This window comes from Protobothrops mucrosquamatus, unplaced genomic scaffold (genome assembly GCF_001527695.2).
Source record: "Protobothrops mucrosquamatus isolate PMUCROS unplaced genomic scaffold, P.Mucros_1.0 scaffold1714, whole genome shotgun sequence".
NCBI classification, from domain to species: domain Eukaryota; kingdom Metazoa; phylum Chordata; class Lepidosauria; order Squamata; family Viperidae; genus Protobothrops; species Protobothrops mucrosquamatus.
In genome coordinates, this window is record NW_015387862.1 from 62,739 (window position 1) to 73,440 (window position 10,702).

Genomic DNA, 10,702 nt, shown 5'->3' on the forward strand with positions numbered 1-10,702 from the left:
TCGGAAGAGAGCTTCCCCAAACGTTATTTCTCCCCCCCAACCCCAACTCACTTCAGACGTCTCTAAGAGCAAATTGGTAAAAGGAAAGAACAGACTACGGCTATCCTGGCTCTTAACTGGATGATCTTAAAACTTTAAATGCATCTAGTCCTAGTTTGCTGAGGTCAAGCCAGTTTAAAGGCTGAAGGCAAAATAAAACAATTTAACCAAATGGGCGTTCCCCCACCCTCTGGGCATGGAGCAAGAGATGGGAAACCAAAGCAAACGCCATCCGATAAATGCTTGTTTTAATTAGGGCTTCTCTTTCTCCCCCTGTTTTTTTTTTTCTTTAGTTGTGCTTTCAGGTCACGGGGGAAAAATAAAAAATAAAATAAAATAAAATAAAAAACTACAGCTAGCTCTTCTGCTCGGTTAAAACCGTATTTCCTTTTTTTTTCTTGCCAGCCTTGTGGTGCAATTACCCTCGGACCAACCTTTACAAAACCCGTTTTTGCTCATTGCAAGACACAGTACTTTTTGTAATCGGACTCAAAATCTTCATCCATGCTACTGGTATCCGCCATATTCTTGCCCTCAATCTTTGGCAAAAATTGTGCATAGTCCACTCCTTGCTGTTCGTAGAAAAGGATGTAGGCAGAATCTGCGTCGATTTCATCGGTATGCAATTCCTGGATGATGGAGGAGGAGGAGGAGGAGGAGGAGGAGAGAGGCTCATTAGGGAGCAGTCCTCGAAGTAATACAATATTACTCCAAAATTTAAAATTTACAAAATGTTGAGAACTATTGAAACTCTTATCCTAATACTACTGGAGACTGTTTGGCATCAGGGGGGCTGATATAGCAGCTTATTATAAGGACACTGCAGGAATTAGCAACTTTAATCTAGTTAGTTAAGGGCACCTGGCTAAAAACTGGGATACTAGGTGTTCTACTCCAACCTTAGACATGAACGTCAGCTGAGTGACTTTGGGCAATCAACAGGAGACGGTGAGTTCTAGTCCTGCCTTAGACATGAAAGCCAGCTGGTGACTTTGGGCCAATGACCAGGAGACAGTGAGTTCTAGTCCTGCCTTAAGACATGAAAGCCTGTTGGGTGATTGTGGGCCAATCAACAGGAGACAGTGAGTTCTAGTCCCACCTTAAGTATGAAACCCAGTTGGGTGACTATGGGCCAATCACCAGGAAACAGTGAGTTCTAGTCCCACCTTTTCTAGTCCCACCTTAAGTATGAAAGCCAGCTGGGTGACTTTGGGCCAGTCCCTCTCTCTCAGCCCAACTCATCTCACTTTGAGTTATTTGTAAAAAATAATAAAGGTGGGATATAAACAAACAAACAAACAAATCCTGTTGGAAATCTTGGGAAATGGCAGGATGCAGAATAATAACACTGATACATCGCCTGGAAGAACGCCCAGACTCAGCTAAGAGGTCTGGAATATCCTAAAGGAGCACCACAATTACCTGAAGTACAGAGGTGGGGAACAACGGCCCTTTTATGATTCGTGGACTTCAACTCCCAGAATTCCTGAGCCAGCCATGCTGGCTCAGGAATTCTGGGAGTTGATGTCCACGAGTCATAAAAGGGCCCTGGTTCCCCACCCCTCATCTAGGCCAACATGTCTCAAATCCACAAGGGGCCACCACCAACTTCCAAAACGGAACAACGCAACTGGAAGAGTGCCTCAATTGAGACCGACAATTGACCAGCACCCAGAAACAGGCTGCTGTTACACAGGTGGGCCAAAGTAAATTGTTGTTAGCCTCCAATGTTCTCAAATTTCGCTAGCTAATTTCCTATGGGACGGATGCTCTCCTCAGGCCTTTTCCGTCCTTCCCCTCCAGCCAGCCAAGGGGTTTACCTTACAGCTGCTGTCGTTGTAACAATACCATTTGTCGTTTGGGTTTTTGGCATAGGTGACGTAGTGACCTCCTCCCATAATTCCTGAATGGCACTGGAAGAGAAGAGATCGGAAGACACCAAGGTTATCCCATTGATTCAAGGCCTCCATCCTTAATTAACCCGGTGTGACAGGAGAGATACTATTTTAGAAGGCCGTACAGTTAGTAATAATAATAATAATAATAATAATGATAAAGTTGGAAGGGACTTTGGAGGTCATCTAGTGCAACCCCCTGCTCAGGCAGGAAACCCTATACCATTTCGGACAAATTGATGTCCAGTTTCTTCTTAAAAACTTCCAGTGTTGGCGCATTCAAAGCTTCTGGAGGCAGGTTGTTCCACTGGTTAATTGTTCTAACTGTTAGGAAGTTTCTCTTTAGATCTAGGTTGCTTCTCTCCTTGATTAGTTTCCATCCGTTGCTTCTTGTCCTCCCTTCGGGCGCTTTGGAGAATAGCTTGACTCCCTCTTCTTTGTGGCAGCCCCTGAGATATTGGAACACTGCTATCGTGTCCCCCCTCGTCCTTCTCTTCATTAAACTAGACATAGTCCTCAACTTACAACCACAACTGAGCCCCAAATTTCTGTTGTTCAGTGAATTTTGCCTCAACTTTACGAGTTCCCTTGTCACAGTTGCTAAGTCAAACACTGCGGTTTGTTAAGTTGATAACACAGTTGTTAAGTGAATCTGGCTTCCCCATTGACTTTGCTTGTCAGGTGATCATGTGACCCCCAGAACACGGCAACTGTCATAAATGTGAGACGGTTGCCAAGCATCTGAATTTTGATCATATGACCATGGAGATGATGCAGTGGTCGTAAGAGTGAAAAATGGTTGTAAGTCCCTTTTTTCAGTGCCGTTGTAACTTCGAACGGTTACTAAATGAACGGTTGTAAGTCAAGGACTGTTATCTTCTCCAAGGTGCTTTTCCCAAAAGGCAACTGGACTTTCTTGAGTTTTTTTTTTTTTTCTTTCTTTGAAAACATTTCGCTTCTGATCGAAGAAGCTGCTTCAGTTCTTGGATGAGAAGTGAAACATCTTCAAGGAAAAAAAAAACCAAGAAGGTCCAGTTGCCTTTTGGAAAGTATCTGCTCTGTCCCAGCCTGTGTGAGTCCTTGTTAAGCTCACAAGGAGAAGCCCCTCTTCTAACAAGCAAGCTGGAACCACAGGAAAAAACCAATCCCCTTTTATTATTCACAGACCTGAGTCAATGTCCAAGGCAAACAAAACACAATCCACAGAAACTCGATCCTCAACACAAATGGTTGCCTTCGGCCACCAGCACCTCCCACACCTTATTATGCAGCCCAAGGCGTGGCTTCCTAATGCCTTCTCCTTTGCCTTTGGAGCCGCCCCATTGCATTCCTCTGTCCTACTCTCTTTTCTTGCCGGCGTTTTCGTACATCCTGGATATCTCCCAGCTGTGATTCATCACTGTCCAACTCAAGACTCCCAGCACAGCTGTGTCTCAGCCTGAGTGCCAGTAGAGGGGCCAGGCTCCTCGTCAGACTGTAAGTCTTAGAGCTCCTCAGAGCCTTCCTCTGACTCTGATGTCACTCCAGGCCCCTCCTCCTCTGATTCCCCAGACTCAGCTGCCGGGTCCACTGGCTGGCGAGGAATCACAAAAGTATCTTTGGGACAAACATGACCTGGATGATTGAGAATCTCCGTAGACCTTGCATCTTAATAATAATAATAATAATAATAATAATAATAATAATAACAACAACAACAACAACAACAACAACAACAACAACAATAATAATAATAATAATAATAATAATAATAATAATAATAATAATAATAATAAAGTTGGAAGGGACCTTGGAGGTCATCTAGTCCAACCCCCTGCTCAGGCAGGAACCCTACATCATTTCAGACAAATGGCTGTCCAGTCTCTTCTTAAAAACTTCCAGTGTTGGAGCATTCACCACTTCTGGAGGCAGGTTGTTCCACTGGTTAATTGTTCTAACTGTCAGGAAGTTTCTCCTTAGTTCTAGGTTGCTTCTCTCCTTGATGAGTTTCCATCCGTTGCTTCTTGTCCTGCCTTCAGGCGCTTTGGAGAATAGCTTGACTCCCTCTTCTTTGGGGCAGCCCCTGAGATATTGGAAAACTGCTATCATGTCCCCCCTCGTCCTTCTCTTCGTTAAACTAGACATACCCAATTCCAGCAATTGTTCCTTATATGTTTTAGCCTCCAGTCCCCTGATCATCTTTGTTGCTCTTCTCTGTGCTCTTTCTAGAGTCTCAGCATCTTTTTTACATCGTGGTGACCAAAACTGGATGCAGTATTCCAAGTGTGGCCTTACCAAGGTTCCTCAAGACCCAGCAGCCTTCAACAAACCTGCTGACCCGTAGGCAAAGAACGGCCTTGATGAGCAAGAGTGCTTGGGGAGATGGTCTTCCAGCAGCTGAGTGATGCTGGAGAAGACCTGCCTCCAGAAGCGGTGAATGCTTAATCCCCAAGGTTAAGAAATACTACACTGTTAATCATACAGAAAGGGCAGATGGACTAATTGCAAAACCGGACAGAAAACCCATTCCTTGCATCCCGATCAGCTGATAGAAATAATCATGGCGACTAAATCTGGATAGAAACTGCTGGACCCTCTCCTCTTCCTTTTGGGGGTGCTTTAAGTGCACCCCTCTGATAACCCATTTCATGCAACGGCTCGGCCTAAATCTGAGCTGGGGAGAAAAAAAAAACCCCTGATCCGAGGCTTCATCCAGATGGCCACTGTTGCCTTGACACTTACCGAAATTGCATATAAGTTGTAAATGGGATTAATACAGATTTCTCCTCTTTGGTCATCGGCCAGTTCCTCTTCCCGGCGGGCTTCCAGTGGACCGTTGAGACTGTGGTTGCTGGGCGAGCTCAGCTTGCAAAGGTATCCGTTGGTTAGCTGCCCCTCATTGTCCTGAGCAGCCACCGGCTCGCCTGAACCGTCCCCCAAATTCTGCTGCTGCTGCTCCCTCCCCGGGGAGTCAAGCGTGGCCTTTGGATCTGGCTGGGTACCGTTCTCGCGACTTGCGTCCAGGTTTTCTTTACTGCTCGACAGTTTGTTTTTACATAGCTGGGGGAGCCGGAGGCGCCCCTTACTTCTGCCCGTAGTCCTGGGGCTACTGGTGGGACTAAGGTTTTTACCTGTCGAAGAGCTGGACGTGCACTTCCTCGTGGAGGACGGTGACGCTGGAAAGAAAGAGACGGGTGAGTGCTTTGCAGGTGAATCAAGTGTTTTCCAACCTTGGCTACTTTTAAGAGGTGTGGACATCCACTCCCAGAATTCCTCAGCCAGCCTCCAGTCCCCTAATCATCTTTGTTGCTCTTCTCTGCACTCTTTCTAGAGTCTGAGTCCTTACACTGGTATCCTTCCTTTGACTGCGGATTGAAAGCTGACTGGGAAGGTTGCAAATTGCGATTAAGGGACCCCTAAGACAGGGGTAGGCAACCTTGGCTCTTTTATGACTCGTGGACTTCAACTCCCAGAATTCCTGAGCCAGCCACGCAGAGGAGAAAAGGGAGAGGTTTCCAAGCTGAGCCATGCCGGCTCAGGAATTCTGGGAATTGAAGTCCACGAGTCATAAATGAGCCCAGGTTACCTACCCCTGCCCTACACGAATGCTCATTAAGTCAAGGACTATCTGTAGGCTGGCTCTGCAGATCCCAGCATGCCTAGGAGGCTGACTTAGCATCTCTCTGAATTAAGCTGTACTCAAAGGAGGAACTACTAATTTGGGACCCCAACCGTCCATTGCCATTCGTACCAAAACGGGTCTTGGACCCCACCACTCAGACCAGGCATTTTAACTTCCGGTCACCACACATGGGCTGAGAGCCCACCGGTTTCTTCTCCACGGGGGACCCTCCGCGATTCTGCCCTTACCTCACTGTTGTACAGCCACAGGCGCATATCCTCCTCTTTCATCCTCAGCCGCTGGGACAGGTATTCGTGGATCTCCTTGACGGTCTGGGTGCGGCTAAAGCAGCCGGTGTAGGCCAAGACCCTCTTCAAAGGCGCGCTGGGAGAAGGGACGTTCCCTAAGTTCGCAAGCAGAGAGAAACAGATGTTAAGAGCCGAAGGAAGGGGCAAGGTACGGTCGGGCTCTTGCAAACTCGGCGACTTTAAGACTCGTGGACTTCGACTCCCAGAATTCCTCAGCCAGCATCGCGATGCTGGCTGAGGAATTCTGGGAGTCGAAGTCCACGAGCCTTAAAGCCGCCGGGTTTGCGGAACCCCGCGCAATAGTGTGCAAATCAATGTTCTTGGGTCGGTCTGGACTTGCTGCTCTTTTTAGGTGTTGTTCGGCTGACCCCTCTTGCTAAATTAAGAGCCCGAAGCAAAAGCGGGCAGAAAACACAGAGACAGAATGGCTAAAAATCTCAATAGAGGAAAAATGGGCTAAGTGAAAATATTGAGCTGATACCTCTTTGGTCCGGGAAGAACAAATGCAGGTGGCAAAAAAATGGGATCATTTCCAGGTATCGAGGCGACAGGTGTAAAAAGGGTTGGGTTGGTTCCCTTCCGGTTCTTCCCCAACCTGGGTTGATCCTCTCAGGAGCCTTTTCATGAAACTGGAGCAGCCGAAGAGGACAAATTGCACCTCTTCCTGTGTCAATCTGCGTTCTCCTGATGGCTGCCCTACCTGAACAATGTCTTGCAGCAGCCTGAGGATTTTAGAGCAGAATAGAGCTGGAAGAGACCTTGGAGGTCTTCTAGTACAGCCCCCTGCTCAAACAGGAGACTCTATGCTATTTCAGGCAAGTGGTTGTCCAATCTCTTCTTAAAAACCTCCAGTGTTGGAGCATTCACCGCTTCTGGAGGCAGGTTGTTCCACTGGTTAATTGTTCTAACAGTCAGGAAGTTTCTCCTTAGTTCCAGGTTGCTTCTCTCCTTGATTAGTTTCCATCCGTTGCTTCTTCTCCTGCCTTCGGGCGCTTTGGAGGCTATCTTATTCCTGTTTAGGGGTCCCCAAGCTGGCCCCCTCCAGGTGGGTTGTCCACAGAAGGAAACCCTTTCAGATATTGGCCACCATGATGAAATACCGGTTGTCCTTGACTTTCAACACTTCATTTAATGACTGTTCGAAGTTACTACGGCACTGAAAAAAGCGACTTATGACCATTTTTCACATTTACGACCGTTGCAGCGTCCCCATGGTCATGTGATCCAAATTCAGACACTTGGCAACTGACTCATAGTTAGGATGGTTGAAATACCCTGGGTCCACGTGATCCCATTCTGTAACCTTCTTATCAGCAAAGTCAATGGGGGAAGCCACATTCTCTGAACAACCGTGTTGCTAATTTAACAAGGGTAGTGATTTACTTAACAACTGTGGCACGAAAAGTCATAAAATAATAATAATAATAATTTAATTTATACCCCGCCCTTCTCCTCATAGGACTCAGGGCGGGGTATAAAATGGGGAAAACCTCACTTAACAAAGGTCTCACTTAGCAACAGAACTTTTGGGCTCAATTGTGGTCATACAGGACTACCTGTAGCACAGGTCAGGGAAAAAAAAACCTATTGCCATCCAGAAACAATAGTTTCATTTCATTTCATGTATATGTACCCCAGCTTTATCATTTTTACAAATAACACAAGGAGGCAAGTATATCCAACGCCTGTCTCCTGCTTGAGCAACTCCTGAAGGCAGGTAGTTCCAGTGGTTAATTCTTCTGTCAGGAAAATTCTCCTTAATTCCAGGTTGCTTCTCTACTTGATTGGTTTCCATCTATAGTTTCTTGTCCTGCCTTCTGATGCTTTGGAAAATAAGTTGACCCCCTCTTCTTTGTGGCAGCCCCTCAAATACTGGACTATTGCTATCATGTCATCTCTAGCCCTACTTTTCTCTAGACTGGCCATACTCAAATCCTGCAACAGTTCTTCATATGTTTTAGTCTTCGGGCCTTTAGTCTTAGTTGCTCTTCTCTGCTCTTTTTCCAAAGTCTCAACATCTTTTTGTGTAGTGTAGTGACCGAAACTGGAGGCAGTATTCCAGATGTGGTCTTATAAGGTTTTATAAAGTTTTCCCTTAATTAAAAGTAACATTTTGAAATGCTAGGCATCTCAGACACTCCAGCAGGAATTATTACATCCTATCTGCTTTATAAAAAAAGAGATCAGAGCACAAAACAGTAATTCTTCCTGCAGATTTTGTTATTTAGAGATAAGGCTTAATTACTATTTTTTTTGGGGGGGGGAGAGGTTTACAGCCTATTAGGGTTATTGAGGCTCCATATCTGAGGGTTGCGGTGTAGAAGGAGTGGGGGGGGAGGGTGGGGGGTCGAGGGAGGAGGGAGGTATTAGTACGGTCAGTGGGAGAGGCAGATATGGCGGGAGCAGAGGACCATATCAGGTTAGGGGAGCACGCACACGCTATTTACAAGCTTGTGGGTGCTCCGGTCCTCAGGTCTCCACTCGGTCTCCAGGAGACTCAGNGCAACAACAGCTTCTTATTAGGTAAGACTTGGGCTATTCTGCAAAAAAACCCAATCAGGCTGGTTGCTTTCTCTTATCTCAAGCTACCTCACAGGGCTGTTGTAGAGAAAAAGGAATGCCTGGCGATATTTTTGTATCCCACCTTCATTATTTTTTAGAAATAACTCCAAGCTGCAAACATCTCCAACATACTTTCCCCCTCCTATTTTCCTCACAACAAGATCCCTGTGAGGTGGGTCGGATTGAGAGCAAGTGACTGGCCCAAGATCACCCAGCTGGCTTCCATGCCTAAGGCGGGACTAGAACTCACCTTCTCCTGGTGACTGGTCCAAAATCACCCAGCTGGCTTTCATGGCAAAGGTGGAATTAGAACTGGGGGTCTCCGGGTTTCTAGCTGGTGCCTTAACCACTAGGCCAGGGGTAGGTCAAGGACTGTCATAAGTCAAGGACTACCTGTACCTTGAACTCTCAAGCTTCTTCCTTCTGTTATATATTCAAAATAGACAGTGTTTAATATTTATGTCTTATGTATATGTAGGGGCGTGGGTTTATACCAGGGGTAGGCAGCCTTGGCTCTTTTGTGATTGGTGGACTTCAACTCCCAGAATTCCTGAGCCAGCCATGCTGAGGGGAAAAGAAGAGGTTTCCAAGCTGAGCCATGCTGGCTCAGGAATTCTGGGAGTTGAAGTCCGCGAGTCATAAAAGAGCCAAGGTTGCCTACCCCTGCACTAGGCCAAACTGGCTCTCTTGTAGATTATCTTGAGTGCCCAGAGGAAAAGTTGATAGATTAGATAGGTAAATTGGTGGGTAGGTAGGTAGATAGGAAAGAAGGTGATCTTGTCAGATGAGTTGAATAAGCAAAACGAGCTGAAACATTTTTTAAGTCCAGGATGTCCAGATAACTTGTGGAATTCATTCGGACAGACACCTTCCTAATTCAGTGATGTATAAGAGGGAGCACCTTCAGACCATCACGATTCTGTTGTTATAGCTAATCTCCGTACAAGCAGTTTTAGCTTTCCTGTGGGATTGTTGTCCTGCAATGTCTAAATCAGTGGTGGCGAACCTATGGCACGGGTGCCAGAGGCGGCACTCAGAGCCTTCTCTGTGGGCACGTGCACCGTCGCCCCAGTTCTAGGCCTTCAGCTGGGTTTTATAAAACCTTTTCGCTTTAGGCCTCCACCGCCGTGTACAAAAAAAAAAAGGTTCAATCAATCAGTCAATTTCAACTTCTCGCAGGGAAAAAAAAGATCTTGCAAAGTTGGAATTGATTGATTGATCTTTTTAGTCCTACCCAGTGTGCTGTTACCACCGCAGCCACGCCCACCCAATGGGCCACACCCACCCGGCACCCGACGATGCAGTTGGGTTGCAGTTTGGGCACTCAGTCTCTAAAAGGTTCGCCATCACTGGTCTAAATAGATTGTTGGACCTACTTAGTGGGGCTGACGTGGATGGATTGACGGGTGGATGGGCAGGAATTGGTTTGCTGGGGGTTCTCCTCTCTCCCTCCACGAGCACAAAGAAGTCTCCTTGGGATCGCTTCAGTGGGATGTTTGGAGATTGTGGGAATCTCAATTTAGGGAAAGGCCCTCGCTTTCACAAAGGAACGTCAGTTTCCTCCAAAAGATGCACTTTTGGAGTGGGTGGGCCAGGCAACCAAGCTATAACTCATGCAGAGACATAACTCTCGCCCTCTAGTGGTCAGTCCATATATTTACAACCTTTTAATGGCAGCCCCAGGTCTGGGTTGGTGTTCAGTTGCTAAGTCATGTCCGAATCTTCGCAATCTCATGGACACACACACCCCCACTGCAAGTCAATGATGTACATTAAATCCACCCCAAACAAACCCCTGTATGACTTAAGATGGTGTGTGAATGCAATCTCTGTGGCCTGTTCAACACACCCTGGCCAAAATAAGGAGAAATTTCCTGACAGTGAGAACAATTGATCAGTGGAACAACCTGCCTCCAGAAGCGGTGAATGCGCCAACACTGGAAGAGATTTTTAAGAAGAGATTGGACAGCCATTTGTCTGAAACGGTATAGGGTTTCTTGCCTGAGCAGGGGGTTGGACTAGATGACCTCCAAGGTCCCTTCCAACTTTATTATTATTATTATGGATCATCGCAGTCAGCCAGATGTTCAGACTGGATTTGGCATTTTGTTTACCTATCGAGTCCTTCCCAAGGACCTGGGATAGGCAGATGTGGATGTTTGATGGTATTACAGATCTCGTCGCAGGATGGAAGCAGTTCCTAGTAAGGCTGCCTTTTGCAATTTTTTTATTTTTTATTATTATTATTATTATTATTATTATTATTATTATTATTATTATTATTATTATTATTATTA

At 46.2% G+C, this 10,702-nt stretch overlaps 1 protein-coding gene across 1 annotated transcript in view; it reads right to left on the bottom strand.

Annotated features, from left to right (window-relative positions):
- Nucleotides 1-215: 215 nt before the first annotated feature.
- The window catches only part of USP32 (ubiquitin specific peptidase 32), a gene marked incomplete at its 5' end in the record, with an annotated part of 78,086 nt that continues 67,599 nt past the window's right edge, over nucleotides 216-10,702 (bottom strand). The window contains 3 exons of the mRNA XM_015822878.1: nucleotides 216-668; nucleotides 1,860-1,952; nucleotides 4,656-5,089. Coding sequence (XP_015678364.1) covers nucleotides 495-668; nucleotides 1,860-1,952; nucleotides 4,656-5,089 — 701 coding nt within the window. The remainder of the gene's footprint in view (nucleotides 669-1,859; nucleotides 1,953-4,655; nucleotides 5,090-10,702) is intronic.